This window comes from Lepidochelys kempii, chromosome 2 (assembly GCF_965140265.1).
Source record: "Lepidochelys kempii isolate rLepKem1 chromosome 2, rLepKem1.hap2, whole genome shotgun sequence".
Classification (NCBI taxonomy): domain Eukaryota; kingdom Metazoa; phylum Chordata; order Testudines; family Cheloniidae; genus Lepidochelys; species Lepidochelys kempii.
Window position 1 is genome coordinate 191,140,343 of NC_133257.1, and position 25,043 is coordinate 191,165,385.

General features: G+C 40.0%; 2 protein-coding genes across 9 annotated transcripts in view; one reads left to right on the forward strand and one right to left on the reverse strand.

Annotated features, from left to right (window-relative positions):
- Positions 1-1,033: 1,033 nt before the first annotated feature.
- On the reverse strand, positions 1,034-24,811 carry UBA5 (ubiquitin like modifier activating enzyme 5). 8 transcript variants are annotated; one of them, XM_073333233.1, is made up of 12 exons: positions 22,699-24,811; positions 11,994-12,039; positions 11,810-11,899; positions 8,273-8,382; positions 7,742-7,828; positions 6,853-6,937; positions 5,797-5,901; positions 5,453-5,580; positions 3,698-3,833; positions 2,878-2,953; positions 2,008-2,114; positions 1,034-1,258 (listed from the first exon to the last, which is right to left on the reverse strand). In XM_073333233.1, the coding sequence occupies exons 2-12, from the start codon at positions 12,030-12,032 to the stop codon at positions 1,175-1,177; spliced, it is 1,047 nt and encodes a 348-aa protein (XP_073189334.1). In that variant the 5' UTR covers positions 12,033-12,039; positions 22,699-24,811; the 3' UTR covers positions 1,034-1,174. The 8 variants fall into 8 exon arrangements, with proteins under 8 accessions (XP_073189334.1, XP_073189333.1, XP_073189336.1 ...); XM_073333232.1 differs by lacking the exon at positions 22,699-24,811 and adding an exon at positions 17,243-17,275; XM_073333235.1 differs by lacking the exon at positions 22,699-24,811 and adding an exon at positions 16,314-16,544.
- Positions 16,440-25,043, forward strand: part of ACAD11 (acyl-CoA dehydrogenase family member 11) — a 60,413-nt gene continuing 51,809 nt past the window's right edge. Inside the window, exons 1-3 of the mRNA XM_073333229.1 lie at positions 16,440-16,624; positions 21,639-21,738; positions 23,686-23,811. Coding sequence (XP_073189330.1) covers positions 16,488-16,624; positions 21,639-21,738; positions 23,686-23,811 — 363 coding nt within the window. The 5' untranslated portion in view covers positions 16,440-16,487. The remainder of the gene's footprint in view (positions 16,625-21,638; positions 21,739-23,685; positions 23,812-25,043) is intronic.

The following is a 25,043-nucleotide window of genomic DNA, read 5'->3' on the forward strand; positions in this document are numbered from 1 at the left end:
TTAACACCATTATAAATGCTGGAGACAAAGCGGGGTTTGGGGTGGAGGCTGACAGCTCGCAATCCCCCCCCCCCCCCCCCATTATAACCTTGTGACCCCTTGAGGGGTCCTGACCCCTGAGCTAAATGCTAGCCAAATAAATAATTCTAAATGGATTTTAGAATAACTAGCTTTAAAAGTAAACAAAGGAAGGTTTGTAGGTGTTTTTGAAATGACTGAAATTTCCTGTGCAGTTAATTTTTTTTAGTGATAAGTCATAAGCATTTTTACTATGTAAACACATGGCTGACAACTGCAGTGATATGTTAGGAGCTGTTTTGGTCAACTCAGTCATTGATCAGGTAACAAAGAATTCATACCAAAACACTTGTGCCTTACAACTGCATACTCACACCACTATCAAACACAAAGCAATGTATGCACAAATACTTGTTTAAGAAAGAATAGGAATGTGACACAAACTGACAAATCACTCAACCCTTTACAATTTTTCTAGTGAAATTTATGGCCTATGAAAAGATTGAAGCCTTCCATTTACCCACAAAACAGGTATAGCCACGCTACAAACTTAGACAACATAGCCCATTGAACAGTAGCCAGGGTTGTGAGTTCAATCCTTGAAGGGGCCATTTAGGGATCCGGGGCAAAAATTGGGGATTGGTCCTGCTTTGAGCACGGGGTTGGACTACATGACCTCCTGAAGTCCCTTCCAACCCTGATATTCTAGGATATCTATGATAACTACCACAAGTCTGGTATGCATTTGAAGCACTAACATATGTGTTAAAGACTCCATTATCAATCCCCTGAACCACTCTATCCAGACAAGGTTACTCCACCTTTAATTTCCCCCAATATTGCCAACATGTGGAATATCATTCCAGATCAGGCACCATGCTCAACTTTGTGTCAGTTTGTCTATTATCTTTCATTTTCCCCTAGAGATTTGGACCCTAGCATGATGAGAAATGAAAACTTATAGTAGTACAACTTGGTATTTTAAAGCAGTATATAGATAGACACCAGAATACAGTTATGAGATGCCATCTGCAAGTTTTTATGGTTCTGTTTTACCAAAAGTTCAAGTTTTAAGACTGGAATTTCTTACAGGACCTTATTTCTGGATCCAGCTCTAGTGCAAGATCTCAAATGTTTAATTCAATATTCCATTTGCCTACATGTTCTTCATCTTGGCCATGAGTTCTTCTAGGCTTTCCTCAGACTCTGCCACTGTTTCCACAGCTACAACCTTCTCTTCCTATTGGCAAAAGGGGGAAAAATTATTTAGTTTCTTTGCTGTGAATAAAACAGGATATAATGGACCCAAGGAGTTCAGAATACAGAGTTCTTGCAAGATCAGGCCCAAACATTACAATATAAGCTATTCCATAGCCATTTACAGTTTTATACATCTGACCCAAAATCCATTGGTAAACTCCATTTTGATTAGAATTTAAGAAAATTAGGTTTTGATACATAAGAATGGAAGTTAAACCTCCCACAGACTGAGCTTCAGCTTTATGGTAATTTGACTGCATCTTTCTTAAAGGATAAAAGTCATTTGTAAAAATGGTTTTGACTGCCTAAACAACTGGGGAATTCCTCAGTGTGCTTAAACTTCAACACGAATAGAGAAACTAAAATTCATTCATTTTTGTTGCCCTCAGAACTAGTTTCAAGCTAATAAATTGTTTAAAATAATTTTATTCTTCAGACTCAAGCAATAATAATTTGATTGTAAGATATACTCAAATTGAATGTATAGGCATGCAGTTATTTTACTAGAATTGTTGCAGATGGAGTTTTACCATGGACAAATGGTAATAAGTTGATAACTCATGTATTTTCATCAGTTTATGTAATAACTGAATGCTTTTTAGTACATTCCAAAGGATACAGCAGACAACTGCTTTACAGTGTTTTCATTGTTGACTAGTTTCACATAATATAGAACCTTCTAATACTGTAATTAAATAAATCTATAAAAAAAAGGGGACTTAACATTACCTTGTTTGGTATAGTATATGCTACTGTAATTCCCTTTGGAAGATCAGGAAGTGGACCAGAAGCAGCCTGCAGCTCCTCTTCTGAAACCTCTGATACTAGCTCAATACCTAAGTATCAAAAAGTCAAAATGTCAACTAATTATTTAACTCTGATTCTCTGATTACAGTTTATTACCATTAGATGAAAACTGCAGCAACCAGAGCTTATGAAAATAAAAAAAGTACTTTAACAGTACATCCAGTAAGAGACCTTTTAAGTCATCTTCCATACAACGTATTTTAAAGGGCTCCAGGGATGGGCCTTTCAACTCCTCTATTGGTACTCTTTCATAGTCTGTCATTCATTTTAAGGACTTCTTTTTTCCCTGAAAGTAAGCTTATATTTTCATTTTATTAAAAATACAATATTCAAAGAGTAACCATTTCAAGAGTATATGAATTTAATTATTTGACAAGTTCGCTGACAGTTTCAGCCCAGCAATTCTCTCAGTTGTTAATGCCCTTACAGGGAATTTATATATATATGTTACCGAAACTTGGTTATAATGAAGATTTGTTGACAAGATATTTAAAGGGATAAACTTAGACCCAAGCTTAAGTTTTGTATAAAAGATCCTATAAAATCTAATGAATATATATTTTCACAAGATTAAAGAAATAAAATGAAAATATTTTACTTAAATATACTTCTGTAGTGTTGAGACTAAATTTTAACTTGTTCAGTATGAGAATCAAAACATTAAAATTGATTTAGTTTAATTGTCAGATTTATTAGAAGTGAAAAAATGTGAACCGATAGTGTTTAATAAAGATTAGTTAAATTCCCTGAGTTTGTTGGTGGTGTCCGTTCAAGTTTGAGGTGATTGCTTACCCCAGTCATTGTCTTCATGCACTATTTCTTCTTCCTGTTCAACTACTACTTGTTTTGGTTGTGCAGCCGTTTTTTCCTGGAGAGAGAACATGAAAAAACAACACAAAAACATGAATTTGTGGTTATTTTTGTTGAAATATTGAGGAGAGTAAAGTCATTCTAAATATTTGAGAGTTTGTTTATGGCCTTTTAGGAAACGTTTAAGGGTGACCTACACAGGATTAAAAAAGGGCATGCTCCTTTACTATGTATAAAGAAGGCCTGAAATAATTTCTTCCTCCAATTCAACATCAATGACTAATGAAAATTTTGGGGAAAATAAGACTTTGAATATTCAACACTCTCACCCTTCAATTAAGGGGTTAAGAGAGCCTACAGTATATATCATCTTTAAACCTTCAACAAATCTTAGAGCAAAAGCAGGGAAGACCAAAGGTGACACTCCTGATATTTTTAATAATATAAAAAATAACAGTTTAAATCTTCTTTATTCATCAGAAAGCAAAGCATAATTTCTTAAAGAAATCCATTAAATGTCATCTTTGCACACTGTTAAGCACATCTGTAAGAGGTTGCAGGATTTGGGCCTAAGTGACAAATATTTGATTGGGGTTTTTTTGCAAAATGATAAGTTTCATAAGTCACTTTGCTTACCTCTTACTTTAAGATAACCTACAAATACTTCTAAAAATATTTCAAATCATCTAACTTTAAAGTTTGTGCAACCAGCAGGAAACAGCCTGTCAACCCTGCTTCAATTCTGAATGATCTGCTTTATTTACCACAGATCTTCAGCATGCATTATCAGATGGATTTTTACCTTGTATTCTTCCTGCTGTTTCCTGCAATTTTTGTCATCACAGTGTGGATTTGGTTTCATTGCCATAGTTGGAAAAAAATCCTGCATCGCATTGTAACCAAGATAGTAACTCACAGTACCAAAATTTAATAGAAACCTGGAAAAACAGAATGAGAACTGCAGTGAAATGGAAGTATTTTCTTGTTCACAGATTCAGAGCGAGTTGCCTAAATGTTTTTTCCAGATATTTTTTGTACCCCTCAGTCGTCATACTGTATTAGTACCCTAAATTACTGGTATTTGGTTTTAAATTACCTATACCTACTTCAGAAATTATGTAGTAGATCCTCACTTGGTGTAAATCAGCATAGCTTTATCAAATAATGGAGCTATCCTGAATTATACCGCATGAGAATTTGGCCCTGTGTTTGTATACGTATAAAGATGAGAGATGGATCACGGATGAAATCTGAGACTTGACTGCAAATCCAGGAAATGGTAAGTTTAGAATGTCTAATAGTGCAACCTCCACCCTACTTGTGTCCAATCCCATTCAGACAGGATGGAATTTTCAAAAGTAATTAACATTGGTTTAACTCTCCTCCCACTGAAGAAAAATGTTCAGTGGGAGCAAAATTAGGCCAGGATGACGTCTTGGAAATCCCACACTAAAATTAGTTAATTTCTTATATTACTACAGGACCAAATTCTGCTTTTACGTAAAGGCATTCATACAACATATACTAAAGTCAATGGAATACCGCTGTAGCTGAAGGCAAAACAACCCCGTTTTACTTCACGAGATCTGGATTGTTTTTAATTCATCATCTGCAGCTAACAGCACCTGGACAATTATTCCCAGAATGTGTGTCTAAAATAGGATTTTAGCACACAAACTCTAGACAAAAATCCTATTTTCCAGACTTAAAAATAAGGAAAGGGAAATATAAAGTTATGCACACAGAATTGTTCAAAATTTCTCGTGCACATAGTTCTTTGAACAGTTGGAGTATGTGATATTACTTGTAGAAAATGTTACTATACAGTAAAAATATTTATAGCTGTTTGGCATCACTGAACAGAAACTATGCAGGACTAATTCTCTTCCCATGCTTTGTGCAAAGGAAACAAAGACGTTTTTCTGCTACTTTGACGTTCTTCAAGGCTTCGTAATTCAAAATGAATAAAAAACCAAGTATCGCGAACGAGCACTTGAAACGATCTGTAGGAAACGGTAGCTGCAAAACAAAAAGTTCAGTGACTCGGATAAGTCTACACTGAGGGGAAAAACAAACATGGCAGCAAGTTTCAGAGCCTGAGCTAACTTAGGCCCACGCTAAAGAGCTAAAAACAGCAGTGTAGACTTTTCTGCTTAGGCTGGAGCCTGGGCTCTGAGACCCAGCCCCCCCCCCCCCCCCCGGTTTCAGAGTATGGGTTCCAGCCCAAGCAGGAAAATCTACATTGCTGTTTTTAGCTGTATTGCACCTGAGACAGTTGACCCAGGCTCTGAGACTCGCTACAGTAGGGTTTTGTTTTACAGTGTAGATGTACCCATGTACCACATATCTTCGTATCAACTCCTTTAAGCAAACGCCTTTGCACATGAGAGTGTATGAAAGAGGAAGATCTGTCACTGGGAAAGAAAGATCACGCATCTCATAAGCTTATAAAGTCCTGAAGATGTGAAGCTCTTAAAATTATCAGAAAGAAGCCTGATGGATTCTTTATATCAAGATATTGTAGGTCTAGTCACAGAAGTTCATTCAAATAACTTACTTCAGGACATTTTGTACAAGAATCCCCGCAACTACTCCCATAGTGGTAGGAAGGCTGGCTGCACAAACTCCCTCTCGTTTTAATGTTTTTTCATCAATATTGGCAGCAACTACAAGCGGGGGAGCACACTGGAAGGAGAAAAAAAACTCTCATTAAACAAAACAAATAAAAACCTCAGACCACACAAAGGCAATAACCAGAATTACTCTGAACTAATACAAGTTGTGGCCATATAGCCTTGAAATACCAGTTTCACACCACACATCCTGTTTTAAAAAGCACAAACTAGAAATCCAGTGGATCCCAGATTTCAGAAAAGGACCCCTTGGCCAAGGATTGCATACCGCAAAACAAGCGGATTCACCAGGTATGATAAGTTGTATATGTCCTGAGACTGCATTTTCACTCACTCCAGATTCCATCCACGTTTGTCCAAGCTCATTGCAGGCCTTGAAAGAACAAACATACACAAGAGTTACAATAAAATAACACTGCAGAAGTTTGTTGCAAAAGGTTATTAGAAATCATGCATTATACTGATGAATCTGTGACTTTTACCCATTAAAGCCAGAAGAAAAACTGTCAGATGAAAAAAGAGGTATGACTGTAAACTATTTCTGTGCCTTGTTTTAGTGACAATAATAAAAACTGAAGTCCAAATATGGGTATTGGATTCGGGAGGGCAGATCTCTGCACTTGTCTGGAGTGTCATAAAAATCAATGGGGCTCTGCACATGTACAGGGCTCCAACTCACAATTGCCAGATCAGGGCCCAGGAGTCTAATATGGTGTTTATTAGGATTTTCTATTCAATTTCTTTACTGTTTTCTCCCTTTAATTATGTTTATTTTACACACACAAGCATGGATCTATTATATTTATACAGTTATATGCATCATATATACACATGTTGATCAAGCTAGCAGGTGGATGGCAACAAAAATGTGTGTTTTGGAAAATACACTGTATTTGTTACAACTGTGAAGGGAAACTGCACAGTAAAAACGGTATACTGCCTTAATAATGTACATAAAAATATAACGATTCTTATCAATTTTCCATAGGATAGTTACACAAAGAAAGTCATTAGTGAATTTAGACAGCGTTTACAAGATGACTCAATCCAAATAAAATTTAACGAAAAATACACTTTTCCTTTACTAACCATTACCTACTATCACATGTAACCTGTTTTACGTCTACTCTTTATGCTCCAAGAACTGAATAAAAAGGTCATTTCCTCCCCAAACTTCCTTAGTTTTACATATATCAACAGATTCCTTCACAAGGTTTTGCCTTCTTTATGGTGCACATAACTTCTGTAAATAATAATAATAATAATGGAAGAATATATTAGCAAACCCGCAAGTGTATGCGCAGACCTCAGGTGCTGTACTTACAGTGTTAATTGCCATACGAGCTTCAAAGTTGTCCACACAGCTCAGTACAAGATCAACAGGTTTCCCTTCTTCTAACCCACCATAACTAAAGTAAATACCACAGTTTACATGAGGAAGGTTTGCAAACACATTATTAAAATTGTAGTCAAGACATTTCATTCTTTTCATTACATAAATTGATGGGAAATATATTCCTATCTAACAAAATAGTCTGAATCCTATTTAACACTCACAGAGTCTCAAACAATTCAATAAAACCCTGTTTATCCAAAACGTGCAGCGACATCCATAGAATTAAGTAAAAAGGCAGTCCTTAAAAATGAGGTCATCTGAGGAGTCATAAGAGATTCAGATAAGAGGATATTTCAGACTAAAGGAAATTTCACTGGGCATAATTTGCACCTCTTACAAATTTTAAGAAATGTAGTATAAATTTTTATTTCCCCTAATGGTTTCCCTTTGCATAACATATCTGCAGTCATTTCAGAACTAATTTCTGAGATATTAATTACATTGTGTTATTTTCAATGGAAATGAGAGTCAAGATACTCAAAAGAAGGGATTGTGCAATTTGATGTCTTTTTAAAGAAGAATGACAACATATGGAATCTTTAATTTGGCTGGAAAGCTAAAAATACACTAATATAAACATGGAACAAATTTAATTTAAAGTGAGACAAAAGTAATTGCTATTTACCACGATCTACTTGAATAACAGAGCTAGGAAACAAAAAAGTGTCTTTATATACATATATTTTACATAAAATGCGATTGTTTTCCAGTTAGAGGCCTAATGTTTAAAAAAAATTATGAAGCCAATAGAGTATTTTAGACTTTATTTACTAACAAACGTTAAAAGAAGTCGTGTGTGTTTCTCAAAACATTTTACCTTATTCTGTCCATGAAATGTTGGAAGTTATCCACTGTTGTGATATTGTAGTTATGTACTTCAAACTGAACATCAGGATTAATATTCCTTGTAAAGAAAATAAAATCAGTCAACAGTGATAATGAATGCATTAACAACCCCAAAGAACTCCCTCAACTCCTCCAAGTCACAAGCACTGCTGGAGTTTTTAGAAACACACTTTAGCTTAGAAAAGGTTAGCTAGTATAGCTATTCTGGCAAACCCTTCTAGCATAGTGTAGCTTATGCCAGTTCTCTGAATGAAAAGCTTTACTGGCAAAAATCACTTTTTGCTGGTCTAACTGCATCTGCACTAAGACTTTTCCAGTGTAAAAATGTCATAAACAACAACAAACAAAAAATATCCTACATTATACCAGCAAAAATTCTAGTGCAGGTCAGTCCTTTGACTCCATATGAACATGCTACTTTGTTGTGGGTTTTTTTGTACAGTGAAATGTCGGAGTTTGAATTAACATCCCATGTTAAACATATTTGATCCCCACTATATACCTCAAAGTGTGCTCCGCTGCCTGCACTTTACTTAGTCCAGCTTGATGAGGTTGGAAGAAGAGCCTGTTCATGTTCGCCAACTCCACCTTGTCATAATCAAACAGTAGCAGCTACAATGAAGATTATAATAATATATATGACTTTTCAATGGGTCTCTGCTGATGAACACCATGTTGGTATTATAAACAGCAAACTGACGGGCCCCTGATTCTAGAAACACATGTGAGTAGTTCCATCCATTTTACTCAGTCAACTCATGTGCAAACCATTACGGAGGTGTATGGACGGCAGGACTGGGCCCTAAACTACTGGTCACTAAGACCTGAGAACACCAAACAAGTCACCAGAATGATGATTAACAGAACACATTTATCTAAGATAAGCAGAACATTCCGCAGATTATCCACATCAACAGACACTAACTTTAGCGACTGTTCTTTTGACATTCCTACATGTGATTATTTCAAGCTAATTTCTGATTGTATTTTTGAGCTGCAACTCTAGCGTGTAGATAACAATTACTTATTTTGAATGACTAGCTAATACAGAAGAACATCTGATATGTCAATTCTTATCAGGTCAGTAGACCAAAGAGTCAAGTATGCTGTCTTAGACAGACGCCATTACCAGCTGCTTCAGAAGAAATCATAGAATCACAGGACTGAAGGGGACCCCGAGAGGTCATCTAGTCCAGTCCCCTGCACTCATGGCAGGACTAAGTATTATCTAGACCAGGAGTTCTTAACCTTTCTCTTTCTGAGGCGCCCCCCAACATGCTGTAAAAACTCCATGGCCCACCTGTGCCACAATAACTCTTTTTCTGCATAAAAAAGCCAGGGCCGGTGTTAAGTAGCAGCAAGCAGGGCAGTTGCCCGGGGCTCCACGTCACAGGGCACCCCGCAAGGCTGAGCTGCTCACGCTTCTACTTCAGCCTTTGGTGGCAGTGCTCAGGGCATCAGGCTTCACCCTTGTGTGGCAGGGCTTAGACTTTCTGCCCTGGGCCCCGGTGAGTCTAACACTGCTCCTGCTTGGCAGACTCCCTGAAACCTGCTCATGGCCCCCCAGCCCCTGGTTGAGAACCACTGATCTAGACCATCCCTAGCAGGTGTTTGTCTAACCTGCTCTTAAAAATCTCCAATGACAGATTCTACAACCTTCCCAGGCAATTTATTCCAGTGCTTAACCACCCTGACCGTTAGGAAGTTTTTCCTAATGTCCAACCTAACCACCCTTGCTGCAGTTTAAGCCCATTGCTTCTTGTCCTAGCCTCAGAGGCTAAGGAGAACAATTTTTCTCCCTTCTCTTTGTAACAACCTTTTATGTATTTGAAAGCTGTTATCATGTCCCCTCACAGTCTTCTCTTCTCCAAACTCAACAAACACAATTTTTTTCAATTTTCCCTCAAAGGTCATGTTTTCTAGACCTTTAATCATTTTTGTTGCTCTTCTTTGGACTTTCTCCAATTTGTCCACATCTTTCCTGAAATGTGGCACCCAGATTTGGGCAAAATACTCCAGTTAAGACCTAATCAGTGGGGAGTACAGCGGAAGAATTACTTCTTGTGTTGCTTACAACAATTCTGCTAATACATCCCAGAATTATGTTTACTTGTTTTGCAACAGTGTTACACTGTTGACCCATATTTAGCTTGTGATCCACTATGACCCCCAGATCCCTTTCCTCAGTACTCCTTCCTAAGCAGTCATTTCCCATTTTGTATGTGTGCAACTGATTGTTCCTTCCTAAGTGGAGTACTTTGCATGTGTCCTTACTGAATTGCATCCTATTTAGTTCAGACCATTTCTCCAGATCATTTTGATGTTTAATCCTATCCTCCAAAGCACTTGCAACTCCTCCCCGCTTGGTATCATGCACAAACTTTATAAGTGTACCCTCTCAGCCATTACTTTATCTAAATCATTAATGAAGATACTGAACAGACCCAGAAGTGATCCCTGCGGGACCCAACTCAATATGATCTTCCAGCTTGACTGTGAAACACTGTTAACTAACTACTGCCTGGGAACAGTTTTCCAGCTAGTTATGCACCCACCCACCTTACAGTAGCTCCGTCTAGGTTGTATTTCCCTAATTTGTTTACGAGAAGGTAACGTGATACAGAATCAAAGGCCTTACTAAAGTCAAGATATACCACATCTACCACTTCCCCCTCATCCACAAGGCTTGTTAGCCTGTCAAAAAAAGCTATTAGGTTGGTTTGACATGATTTGTTCTTGACAAATCCATGCTGACTGTTACTTATCACCTTATTATCTTCTAGGTGTTTTCAAATTGATTGCTTAATTATTTGCTCCATTATCTTTCTGGGTACTGAAGTTAAGCTGACTAGCCTGTAACTCCCTGGGTTGTCCTTATTTCCCTTTTCATAGATTGGCACTCTATTTGCCATTTTCCAGTCCTCTGGAATCTCTCCTGTCTTCCATGACTTTTCAAAGATAATCACTAATGGTTCAGATACCTCCTCAGTCAACTCCTTGAGTATTTTAGGATGTATTTCATCAGGCACAGGTGATTTGAAGACATGTAACTCGATTAAGTAATTTTTAACTTGTTCTTTCCCTATTTTAGCCTCTGATCCTACCTCATTTTACTGGCATTTACTACTTTAGACGTCCAATCACAACTAACCTTTTTGGTGAACACCGAAACAAAAAAGTCATTTAGCACTTTGGCCATCTGCACATTTTTTGTTATTGTTTTTTCCCCTCTCATTCAGTACTGGGCCTACCTTGGTCTTGCTCTTCCTTCTAATGTATTTGTAGAACATTTTCTTGTTACCCTTTATGTCTCTAGCTATTTTATGTAAATGATATAACATGCTTATTAGGATGAGTTATGAATAACCTCTTCATAAGGAAAGTTTCTTCCTAACCCTGAAGAGTTAGAGGTTAGCTTTTCCCCTGAAGCATGAATGTTTAGATCCCTTCTTACACTTAAAAAATCCTGTACTATATTAACTCTGGATGTTCTTGTTACCCATATAAATCTAATTTTTCCTGCTGCTAAGCTCTTAGCCTCTATATCTTGTGACAATGAGTTCTATGTATTAACTGTGCATTGTGTGAAAAATTGTGTCCACTTATTTGTTTTAAATTCATTGTTTCTCAATTTAACTGAATGTCCCCTTGTTCTTGTTTTTATGAGAAACAGAAGTGCTCAATCTTCCTTCTCTGCATTATGCACCCTCCCATCTTTATTAACAGCTTTTTTCCCTTCACTGCCTTCTATGGCTGAACTAAAAGAAATACAGAAGGAACCTGATCCTGCAGAATGTGGAGCACCCAGCTGAGGGTGGTCTGCAACATACAGGACTAGGCCCTAGGTAAGGGCAGAGAACAGAGAACAATCTACCTCAGAAGACTCATCACTTTCAATGTTTTTGTCAGTATTACTCTTTTGTTTGCTTCAGCTGACTTTAACATTGATGCAGACTCAAACAAGAAATCCATCTTGCCAGTACCTATTATATATAGGACTAGTTCATGTTTACTGGTACATGAAGAAAATGTATATTACCTTACCAATACCACATCTTGTCAACATTTCAGCAGTCACACTGCCAACTCCACCAACACCTACTACTGCTACCGTAAAGGTACGGATTTTCTGTGTCAAGAAAAATAAATACAGATTAGTATGTTACAAAGCAGCCTTCATGAGAGGAAGTAAAAACGATTTTCTAAAACAAATATAATCATACCTCATAATCTTTCACAATTCCCATTCGTTTTAATGCCATAAGGCGACTAGGAAAAACAAAACGAATAAATTAATAAACCATCCAACGTAGTCAAGGAAAGCTCTCTCAAAATCACTTTGAGATACAATTATTTGAGCAACAGTAAAAAGTTGAAAAAGTAAAATAACAAAGAACAAACCCCAGAGGAGCTCACAGTAGAATTAACAGTTACACAGTAAATGCTGTGGAATTCTGGATTACAGAGAAAGGACACATAAGAGGGATTAGCATCTATAATTTTATTTCAGAAATATTTAGATTTACACTACTTCACTAAGGTATCTAAAAGAAAAAGATTCAGAATATGAATATATTCAGTTTTATCATAGTAGTCCTCTAAGGGTAGGTCTACACTACCTGCCGGATCGGCGGGCAGCAATCAACCCCTGAGCGCTCTCCCGTCAACTGCTGTACTCCATTGCCATGAGAGATGCAGGCAGAGTCTACGGGGGAGCAGCAGCAGTTGACTCACCATAGTGAAGACACCGCAGTGAGTAGGTCTAAGTACGTCAACTTCAGCTACTTTATTCACGTAGCTGAAGTTGCTTAACTTAGATCGATCTCCCCCAGTGTAGACCAGGGTTAAGATAACACTTTTTTTAAAAAGTAAAGTTTAAGCAAACAATTAAAGATGTACTAGCGATTGGAAGACTGAGACTAAGGTAAAATGGTAATTTATTTGAAAATAAACATAATAATGTTGATAAATTCAAAAGCAAAGAAAATTAGTTAATGGCTTTGAAATCAACACTAACATAAACTGTCATATTTCTCACCAGATACTATCATCTCTTCCCTGAAATCTAACAGTAAGTAGTCGCTAAAGCGGATTACAATAATTAAATTTCCCACTTGTATCTAGCTGTTATCAAGAACAAGTTGAGACCCTTAATTTGTATTATTTTCCATTTATTTCATTTGTTTTCCAATTCTATTTCTAAGGTTTATGCATTTCAGAAAGTTGAAGTATTAGGCACATTTCAGAATGAAAGCCCCAATATCACTATATCGTGCAACCAACCCACTAGTATCACCATCACATTCCGTAAGCAGCAGCTCGGGGGAAAAAAACAAAACATTTCCTGCTAGCTTCAGTAAAACATGTCTTTAACTCTTCTGCATACTGAGTTTCTAAAGATTTCTAATGAATAAACTGAAGACCACTGTGCTCATTACACTTAAAACTGCTAAGTGGACATGTACTAAGTGAGAATGGAAACCCATCTCTATGCATAGAACACTAAGGCCCCAATGCTGCAAGCACTTACATGCTTTACTTTATTAGTGTGAATAGTCCCACTGAAACAAATGAGACTATTCACATTATTATTGTTTGCAGGATAAGGATAAAATGTGATGTGATGTGTGTATACACGTGCGCACGCGCACACACACACTTTCAATCATTTTGAGGACTAATGTGGCTGCAATAACTGCTTTCCAGGTGCCAGGTTAACACCCTGATAACATCTGATAACCTTAAAAAACAAAACAACAAAAGCTTTCAGGGAGAACAACCTTTAAACTTCAATACTGGACTATGAGAGAAATTTGGAGGGACTGAGCTATTTTAAGGTTGTGAGGACAACTAGAATGGAGAGGATTAAACACAATCCTGCTGCAGAAATGTTTTAAACAGTAATACTTCGCACTAATATGCACTTTTTTATAGAGGATAACAGAGTGCTTTACAAAAAGTACTGTGTCTACTCTATATTATTATTATATTGCTGTATAAGTGCAAAGTATTACAAGTTGAAGTGTTCCTAAAGAAGGACTATTTTAAATCTATATATTATTATTTAATCCCAGGGCAAACTGAGGCACAGAAAGGTTATGGGACTGATTCTCAGAAGTGCTGAAATCCACAAGTTAGGCACTGTAGAGCCTCAGCACCTCTGATAATCAAGCTCTAAATGACCCAATGTGCAAAAGTAAATTAGTGGGGAAAAAACCCAGGGGTCCCAACTCCCATTTCCTCCCAAATACTGTATACTAATGCCTTATGAATAGCTTCTCCGTAAGTAACTCAGAGTAAAATACTCCACCCGTAAAGACAGAAAATACAAAACAGTCTTATAATTCATCACCAAGAGACAGGTAGGGTTTCGGGGGGACGGAGTGGGGTGGCACATCGCACCACTTCTCAGTGAATGAAACTGGAGCAGATGTCTTAATTTGCTTAATAAATAGCCTCTCCTAAACAAAGGTCGGGGTCAGACCGTCCCCTCCCCACACAGTATAGGGAGCCTCCCTCTCCCCACAAATCCCCTGCACAACAGACAGCCGCCATACGGCAACTCTCTGCAGTCTCAATAAAGGTGGAGGAGAGTGCTCGCTGCTGCTCTTCCTCCTCCTTCATAACACCCCCCCATGTGGCAGCACCCCTCCCTGCCACCCCCAAACCCCAACGTGCCAGGCTTGTCCCCACATCGCAGGGCCCCTTCCCCGCCCGCCCCGTGGCAGCGCTGTCCCTTCCTCCCACGCCCACATAGCTGCCCCGCCCCACCCCAAAAGGCAGGTGCCCCCCACACAGGGCAGCTCCCCCCGCCGTCACCTGTAGGGGTTGGAGTCGGTCACCTCCGGGCTCATCCTCTCGATGCGAGCCCGCTGGCCCTGCCCGCCGCCCCGCTCCCTGGCCAGCGCCTCCTCCAGCTCCCGCACGCGGAGCTGCAGCTTCTCCACCAGACTGGCCGAGGCCATGGCAGCGGCTCGCGACAGCCCCACGCTCGGCCCGGCAGCGCAGAGACACGTCCCCACAGCCGGCGGCCTTCCGGCTGGGAGCCCCACAGCCAGAGTCCTCCCCGCCGCAACCCCGCCCGCGAGGAGAGTTCCGGGCACAAAAGAGCCCGAGCAGCAGGGGGCAATGGGGTGGGGGTGGTGAGTCTACTGGTGCGTGCACGACGGATTATCATAATAACAATGACCAATAACAGGTTTCAGAGTAACAGCCGTGTTAGTCTGTATTCGCAAAAAGAAAAGGAGTACTTGTGGCACCTTAGAGACTAACCAATTTATTTGAGCATGAGCACGAAAGCTCATGCTCAAATAAATTGGTTAGTCTCTAAGGTGCCACAAGTACTCCTTTTCTTTTAACGACCAATAAATAGCAAATAAATGCTGGTGATTGCCCCGCTGAAGTCAGAGCCCAAACCTTTGCATCTGATAATAACAACGCGTAGAGACACTGCATTAGAGGAACAGAGATATTTTGCCCTGTACAGGAGACATACATAAAGCATTATTTAGGATAATGGAAGCCACAGGCACGGTATTATAGACGATATATGCACTGCACTGTACAGGAGGCACAGACACTGCTTTTTACTTTGAAGGCAGACACCCTATGGGGAATACACAGTTATTATAAACACTGATGGTCCATCTGTGGCATGTTTTTGATTCAAAATATCCTGCATTACTAGCCCTAAGCATTCAAAAAATCTTGAGTCAAGCCCTTAAAAATCAGGAACTTAACTGAAAAGTAAAGAGATTTTACAAAATAATACATTTTGGGTTCTTTATATTTGTCTTCTGGTTTTTGAGACTTTAAGGTTCACATTTTCAGTGCTTTCAGACCAACCACGAGGGCTAGAAACTTCCATTTTTAAGCGAAGGCCACAATTCTTATGCAACCACTTTACTCCGGAATTTGGAGGTTTAAGGAAAACCCCAAATATAGCAAGATCTGTGATAAAAATCAGGATAATGCATAAGAGTGTGATGTCACAACATGATTATCATTTAAACATCACACAGCAGGCTTGTAAGCTGATGTTTCAGCATGGTTTTCACTCACGTGACATGGTTGTAGGTTAAACATCACAATAGGATTGCTGTGATGCAGCTGTGAGTTAAAAGTCACCTCGTGGTTGTCTGTGATACATTGCGACCAGGCTGTCATTCGCATGTCACAATGTGATTGCACATGAAAATACAATGGCTAGAGCTAGTGTTGGAATCTTCTAATCCTGAATGAAAACAATCAAAAAGACTGTAGTGTTCACATTTTATATTAATGTTCACCTCCTTTCCCCCCCCCCCCCCCAATCAGCTCTACAGTTGCTCGGAACACTTGCAAATGTGGCTGTGACAAAATTTGGCTGTGACATACACACAGGTGCCAGCGCCTGTGACTGCCTGTCAGCCACACACCTGGCACCTCCGAGAAGTGGTGAAGGAGCTGGTTTTGCTCTCGCTACCGCTTGACGACCTACTCCCTGGCACGGCAGAGCTGGCCAGACCCCTGCACCCTGCACCACCCGACTTCAGGCAACTTACCCGAGCCTTGCCCACGGGGGAGGGTCCTCAAAGGCAAGGGGACTGTCCGCGCCAATAGCGTACGCTGGGCGAGGGGTGTCACCTGGCGTAGATCAGGGGGCGGGGCTGTGGTTACGCCGCTAGCGTACGTGGGCCGGGGCGGGGGCTCCGCCGCGGCGCGCCGAGGGGCGGAAGATGGCCGCTGAGCCGGGCACCACGGCGGTGAGGGAGCAGCACAGGTTTGACCAGGGAGCCCTGGAGAAATACCTCTCCCGCCGTTTGGCCGGGTTTCCTGTGCAGCCCCCGGAAGCGCTGACCGCCAGGCAGTACAGGTAACCCCGCAGGGGGGGGTCTCCCCGCTCCTGTGCTGCGGCTGCCTCCCCCCTCTCCCCCATTCCTCTCCCGGGACCACACGCTCCAAATCCCCGCGGTCGCTGCGGGCCGGACGCCGGGGCGGCGAGTCATGGCGGGCACGGCCACTGTGTGACGCCAGCTATCATTTAGGTCAGTGGCTCTCAACCCTGGGGGGTAACTCGGAGGTCTTGCAAGGGGGTACAGCAACTTATCTAGATGTTTGCCCAGTTTTGCAACAGGCTACATAGAAAGAACTAGCAAAGTCAGGGCAAACTAAAATTTCATCCAGACAAATGAGAAAGTAAGCCATTTTTCAGTCATAGTTTTTGTATTGTTATGTCTGATATTGTAAGCAAGTAGTTTTTAAGTGAGGTGAAACTTGGGGCATGCAAGACTAATCAGACTCCTGAAAGGAGAACTGTAGTCTGGAAGGGTTGAGAACCACTGATTTAGGTCGCCCTAAGAATGACTTTGGGAGCTGTGAATGTTGTTTGTGGTAGGTAGGGTCATCCTTCAAAAGATGGATCCATCCTAGAAATGCTGGGAAGGATGGTTGCCCATAAGGTAGGCAAAGCTCCTAGTTTTTGGTATCTTACCTGTTTTTAGTGTACCCATCACCTTAGTGTCTATGACAACATCTGTAATCTGCCTGTCCAAGTGTATCAGTTAAATACATGTGTTGAACAGAGCCAGAGGTGTGTGTGGTACTGCACTGAGCACATTGTGCGGTTAAAGAGGGACACCAAGGAAAATCATGACTACATGTTATGGTAATGCAGAAGCAAAATACTGTGCCTTCTGTTATCAGTGTGAAAGTTCACCAGTTACAAAACATGTTATTGTGTTCAAAGTTTATTTACTGTAAAACAGTAACCTATCCTGTTTGGCACAAGTTCAATGTGAATAAAGGTGTTTGCTTTAAGGACAAATTCTTTGATGAACTCTTTGATGAACTTTTCTATGATTAACTTTATTGATGTGTGTGTTAGAAGTCGACAATGAGCAGTGCATAGGCCCTAAACAATTCTGTGATGATGGGGCCTTTGTGGTTCTCTCATGTTCTATTGTTTGAAGAAAGCGACTGGATAAATGATTACATCTGTGATCTAAAACAAAATACTTGTAAAAAGTGAATTAAGTCTTCTTAATTGGATTGCAAAAAAGTGAGAGGTGATAATATACCAAAAAATTAGAAATACTGGTAATATCATTGTAAAATCACTAGTGACTTTTTTCCTCCCCAAGAACATGACATCACAAGACCATAGTCTAAGTATAAAAAAAGACATTAAAAGATAAATTTTCATAATGCTGAAGACTCTATGATTACATTTACCATAGCAGAATAGACAAAATAGATTTATGTCCTTTGTAAATTTAATGGTCTTGCATCAACCTAACTCTGTAGTGTAGACCAGACTGTAGACACTTAGGAGAATAAATGTAATTGACTTGCAATGAGATGCAGGTTTCTAAGCACCTAAGTCACTTCTAAAAATAGAACAAGGGCTCCTAAGTCAGAGGCACTTCTGAAAATGTTACTGTGACAGAATGCACCCTTGTGTTCACACCCTATACACTATGGTAATAATCTGTGTACAAAATATGCCTTGTAAGGTACCATTTGAAAACTAATAACCTGCTGGCCAATAATATCATGGTGAAATGTGTATAGCAACATTATATGTAAAATTATGAGCATAAGATGAAATCATGACTGAAGTGTGTTTGCCAAACAAGTCTGGGATGTGAGTGAGTCTCTCTTCCCAAGACAAAGGACAAGTTGAGGCCCCTAGTCAGGTGTCATCAAAGCTGATGGGCCATGGCCCATCAGGTGGCCATTATTTGGCAAGGGAAGAGAGCAGGAACAAAGAGATCTGCATTTTTGCCGGCAACAGCATACATGGGTGAAAAGAAACGGCATGAAGCCTTCTTTCTCCATCAGACTCCATGTCTCTGTGCTCTCAGCGAGAGAGAATTTTAACTAGGGGTCACATTCAAGAAAGTGCTTTTCAAAGGGTGACTCAACTATAAAAGTGGGGGGCAAAAACACCTCAAGTTATCTTTTCCTGTCCCTTGGCCTCTTACATCTAAGAGACCTTGGGAGCAGATCCTGAACTGAAACTTGGTCAGCAGTGCCACTGAAAACCTGTGGTAAGAATGTCACCTTGAACAAAGTCTACTTTAAGTTTAGGACTAGAAAGCATTTTATCTTTATTTTTCTTGTAAACGTTTTTTATTTAATGCCTTAATACTTGTACTCACTTAACACCTATCTCTTTGTAATTAAATAAACTTGTTTTATTGTTTAATCAAAACTAATCTAGTGTTGTGAACTGTGTGGGCAATTTCACTGAAAGTGGCAAATTGTTGTATATTGACCCATTAGAAGGGCAATATACCTAATATAGCTGGACTGTGCAGGAGAGGGCTTGACAGTGCAGAGCAGACATGTTTTAGGAAAATCTGGGAGCGGGTTGGGGTAACTCTGCATGTGGTAACCAAGGCTGGTGGAAGCCACAGCATGACTGGTATGTACTGACAGGTTGCAGAGCTGCTGAACCAGGGCTGTAACTCTAGACAGAACTCCAGATGTGATCTGATTGCTGGCAGGCTGTTTGTGAATGACCCAAGTTGGACGTTACCTCTGCAAAGCACTATGAGACACCCAAGGTTGCAGGGCAGGGGTGAAACAGCCCTTCACTAGTACTGGATTGCAACCCAGAACGTCCTAGTTACCCATGACATAATAAAGAGTGTAGCAAGATAGTAGGCGGAGGATTTTGGGAAGAGGGTAACCAGAATGATTACATGGTTATTTGGCAAGCATAGTATGGAGGAGCAGATATATTTATTTTAAACAAAATAGATGTTTTAGTCATCTAATATCTCATAGGTGTTGGTGCAGAGTGAATCTTAAGGAGGGACTTGAATGAGGAGAAGACAGTGGATCAATCCAGGGCATTGAAGGTGAGGACTAGAAGTTGGAACTTGAAATGGTGGAGAGAGAGGAGTCCCTGAAGGTATTTAAAGAGGGAGGGACACTCTGATTACATTGGAGGTGTGATTTATTACCAAGCAATCTTAATATCGTATTTAATAGCATACTTCCCAATTTCAACATTCATCATTAAAGACTTGCCAGTTGTCTCAGGCAGTGCCCTAGGGACAGATCACACACAGGGTGAATATGAGCAGACCTGTGTGCCCATATAGAGCAACATGGGCTTCACTGGGGCTCAGTGCTAATGCAAAAGTCCACCTGCTTGGATTCCATCATAGGATTGGGGCCTTGATTAGAGAACTATTTCAATGTGTTCAAGATATAACCTATTGTCACGGATGTGCTGGATCTGTGCTATGTCTTGGCCTTTAGGCAGTCTTCTGGGAGTATCCCTTTATATGCCAGATGGCCAACAGATCACACTTTTCCACAAGGGTTGGTCACTGAATAGTGAGTCCCAACTGAGGGAGACTCCTGTTCTGAGACTTTTACCCCTCAGTGTACATCTGTAGGTGTCTGCAGCAAGACTAGGCAGCCTTTTCAAAACCGAGTAGGGTGTATTAATCAACTGGAATATAGCATCAGGAACTCCTTAGGTTAGTGTAGAGAAGCAAAGGTTAAGACAGTTCAGACTGGCCAAAGTTAGGGCTTGTACACACTAATGCTTACTTTGAAACAGTTTGTAGCTCAGGGGTGTGGAAAAGCTGCCCCTCTGAGCAACGTAAGTTACACTGACCTAAGCACTGATGTGGACAGCGCTACGTCCGTGGGAGACGCTCTCCCGCTGACATAACTACTGCCACTCAGGGAGGTGGAGGAATTATGCCGATGGGAGAGCGCTCTCTGATCGGCGTAAAGCGTCTGTACTAATAGCGCTACAGAGTACAACTGCACCACTGTAGTGATCCTAGTGTAGACTAGCCCTTAGAATTCCACCAAGCCAGGTTGCTCTCTTGCCGATCTTGGCTTTCTCTGTCTGTCAATCCCAAGTGAGAACTGCTGTGTCTCTGTCAGCCCAGTTCTTACTGCAGATTCCTGTCCCCTCTGGTACTTCCACTTGAAAACCATGCCAAGTTTCCATGTCCAGCCTGCCTGAGCATCCTGCTGTTAAGTTTCCACAGTATGCATCCGATGAGGTGAGCTGTAGCTCACGAAAGCTTATGCTCAAATAAATTGGTTAGTCTCAAAGGTGCCACAAGTACTCCTGTTCTTTTTGCGAATACAGACTAACACCACTGTTACTCTGAAACCTGCTGTTAAGTGTTAATCATTTAGTCACGGGGGACGGGTTCCCATTGTTTTTTGTGGATCTTCCATTGATATGTGTTGATTCCAGCCAGCGCTTGATGGCTTATTGAGATCAACCCAGACAGTTACCTGGCACAAATACCTTATACCTTTTCTCTGTTCCAAGGGAAGCATTTTATCCCTTCTGCACCCACTCGGTAACAATACTAAGCCAAAGGGTTAACTGCCATGAGCATCATTCATAAATGTGTTACAGAACATTCTCACTTCTGACACATCTATTGTGAGTCAACGGAAGTTTATGCACTACTATAAAAAAAATTAGTCTATTTTTCTTAATCCAGATTGGTAAATTTTTAAGGCCACTACTTTCCATCCAAGAATCTGAGTGTGCTTTGAAAACATTAACTAATCTTCACAACATCTTTGTGGGTGTTACCTCCTTTCTACAGAAGAGCAAACAGAAGCATGGAATACCTGTGACTTTCCCAAGTCAAACAGGAAACATGTGGCAGAACTGGGAATAGAGCCCATGACTACTGACTTTGAACTGTCATCTGTTGATTTGTAAGATTGTATGTTTAAAAGAACACCCCTGACATGAATTCCCAAATTGTACTTGGACATCCTCTTCAGCCCAAACAATGATGTGCACTTTTCCAATTTTGAGTTGCTGTTGTTCTTTCTGTTAAATGTTTGCAACTTTATTTCTTAGTAATTCATTTCTTGTTCCTCTGTAGCTCAGGCCAGTCCAATCCAACCTTTTACTTGCAGAAGGGTTCTAGGGCATATGTGCTTAGGAAGAAGCCTCATGGCCCTCTTCTGCCTAGAGCTCACAAGGTGAGTAGCCAATTCTTTGGCAAACTATAAATGTACATAATTGTGAGGAACAAATGTTTTAATTTTAAGGACAGAGCCAAATGGCTCACAAATACCTAGGCTAAATTATCTTCATTCTAAAGCTTTCTGACCCAGTTACAAATTTGAAAGAAAAACTGGCTTTGTATACTTTTTATGGATTTTATTGCACATCAATAAATAAGCAACTTTAAAGTTAATCAAACTTATCACAAAGTTAACTACTATAAACACATACTATACTAAGAATTAGACAGTACAATTATCAAATCAAGCTCACAATTAGAATTAATAATATGAACTGAGTCACCATTAATCAAGTCATCAAAGTAATACAATAATCAAATCATAAGTAAGGCTCAGATTTTGTCAGGGATATTTTTAGTAAAAGTCAGGAACAGGTCATTGGTGTTCCTGAATTTTTGGGAGGGTCTAGCACCTGCAGCAGCTGGGGGCTCTGGGGTCCTCTCGCCACTCACTGGGCTGGGCAGCCTACAGGGGTCCCCCCACCGCAGCTGGGTAGCTACAGGGGGCCCACTGCCAGCCATGGCTGAGAGCTGTGGGGCTGACAGCTTCAGTCCTAGGGCAGAAAATGTCACGGAGGTCTCTGGAAGTCACAGATTCCGTGACCTCCATGACATAATCATAGCCTTAATCAGAAAGCTAGTACAGCACCTGATCAATTTTTTACAAATACAAAAACTTGAGGAGGCAGCCACCTGCTTAGCTCTAACTGCCAGTTACAGGATCTTGCTCCTGGCAAAGTAATCTATTGACCTGGTTGAATGCTTCTGATTCTGAAACAAACTTGTTTACCTCTCAGCCCTTGAAGTAATATTTAGACTCCTCCCAAAGTTACTGTGTGCTTAGTGACTATTACTGATCACTCCCTCTCTGGTTTAATTACCCAATCTTTGATACAACAGAGTCGACAGCTCTTACCTCTCCTGTAGAGTAGCGTGGTGTTGCTGACACCCTTCACTATTCAGGGCAACAGTCTAAGTTTAAAGCAGGACTGCCTAGAACTTGAATTAGGAAATGATTAATATTGCTTACTCCAAATGAACTCACATATGCACCCAATCATTTAAACACACACATGCACATCTTAAGTGTTTAGAGAAGAAGAAGAATGGGGACATCACCGCCCAGTAACTACATAAGAAAAAGGGGGAAGTACTTAAGGAAAAAGATGCATTCTTCAGCTTGTGTGGTCTTTGGCATCACATTGCATCAGTCAGGACTGCAGTTCGGGGACCCATGTTGGGTCATGCTATGTCTGGTCAGTACCTCGGTGCTGGCAAAATCTTCTGGGCACTTAAGCCTAGTCTGTGGTGGTCTTTGTCTTCAGTTGGCTGGTACAGATGGCACCAATTCATTAGAAGGCCTTGATATGTTGATGGCTATAACTTCCCTTGCCCAGGGTTACACATTTCACGCATCTCCATATCTTCTCTTAGCATTTCTTAAAGCAAATGTATAGGCCTCTTTGCAACTGTCACATGACCCCTATCCTGACAAGGAACTGGGGAACTACCAGTTAGTTGCTTTAACTGGCTTAAGGGTCGTCTTGCTCTTAGCAACTTTAACCCAGAGACAGAGCTGCTCTACATGTTGTTAAAATAAATCTGATTTAAGATAAAGAAAATTAAAGTTTATACCAGGCCCAACTCTCAAGTGGCCTATTTTCCTCGCGTAACGATTGGCATAAAGATTTAAGTGGATATTGAATGTTAGAAGTGTTAAATGTTAGAAAATGCAATTAACTATTCAAATGCACAAACCAGTACCAGTGTTCTGTATTGCATAATCCAGTGCCTGGTGTTTAGTAGGGCACAATGTTATATTCTGTATATATGTAAAATAAGTTTATATGTGTTTGAAGAATTTGAACATTATTCTGTACCTACCATACTATATCTTTCTTAGGTTGATAGAGAATATCACGTGCAGAAAGCGTTATTTTCAGCTGGATTTCCAGTCCCTGAGCCCCTACTGTATTGCAGTGATGTTTCTGTGATTGGAACTGAATTTTATGTGATGGAACATGTACAGGTTAGTCAATACATGTTGTAGGATTTTTGTTTTCTTTTCTTTTTGGGTTTATTTCCATTGCAACTGCTTTAAAATATCTAAAGTTTTATATGTTGAAATAAGAACTTTGATGAAATTTTTCAATCTTGGGTGCCTAGAATAGGGCTCATAAGCCCCCCTTTAGGCACCTAAATAAAAATAGCTTGATTTTTTTCAGAGGTGCTGATCACCAATAGCGGCCATTGACTTCAGTTTTTTTAGGACTTATTTCCTTCTTGCAGGGTCATGTGTTTGGCTCACCATTCAACATGATCTTCTCAGGTTGGTTGTCAGGCAGACATTCTGAAATCAGACAGGATCCCTGGTGTGAGAACCCTAGACTTATTAAGGGGAGCTGGTCCGGCTTTAAGGTTGGGTAAATGTTCTCAATCCCAGACCCTCAAAGTTTCTGGGTTTTTGAAAGAAATGATGAATGCATTAATCAAGTGTCCTTCAAAAGCTAACAGAGTTGTCGTTCAGGCAGCAATTATAGGAATATAGGGAAGGTCTATGGACCACCACTAGATGGGTCACAGAGGTGCCTCTTCTTTACTCTGGGGACTGCTCTGATCCAAACCACGTATGTTTCCAATGTTCTATATTTTATTAATTTAAATAAGCAAAAGCATAAATGATCTGTAAACAAATCAAATTACAAGAAAGTGGGTTAATATCAAATCATCAGGTTGTGTGTTCGATTTAGAAGACAGATGAGTTGGGGGTGTGTGTGTGTGTGTGTGTGTGTTTTTGTTAACCATGTTCTAATACTGCTTCCAATTAGGTTAACTTAGAAATATCCCAGCAGTTTTTCAATCTTTGCTTTGGTACGTTTATACGTTTGGAATTTTCTTGTCTAGAGCAAGAAGTTTCTTCTTAATAAATCTATTCCCTCAGTATTTATTTTTTTCCCAAGGTTGTAAGTTTACACTTGACTAAATTGGATAGCCGAGTTGCTTTTATTTTATTTTTTTTTCATTAATATAGTCCAAGGTTTTAGAAAATAGAACAGAATTTGATGAAACATGTATGTTGACTAAACAGTATCATGTAATGCTACAATAAATTCTACTCTTCCACAATTAATTGGCAAAAACTAACCTAATCAGTGTGTTAGCTGTGTACATTTATTTAAACCATTAACTATCTGGAAGTGAGTGGGTTTAGAGGGAAAATTTGCCTAGTTTTTCCTTTTTCCCATATCAAAGGGTCCACTT

Bases quoted from the DNA above. Each gene is read 5' to 3' on its own strand.
- UBA5 (XM_073333230.1), bottom strand. From the start codon at position 14,735: ATGGCCTCGGCCAGTCTGGTGGAGAAGCTGCAGCTCCGCGTGCGGGAG. The intron at 7,829-8,272 runs GTATATAGTGGG...TTTCTTTACAAG, and splicing joins GCAGCGGAGCACACTTTGAG to GAATATTAATCCTGATGTTC. The intron at 6,938-7,741 runs GTAAAATGTTTT...TATTTACTTTAG, and splicing joins CATTTCATGGACAGAATAAG to TTATGGTGGGTTAGAAGAAG.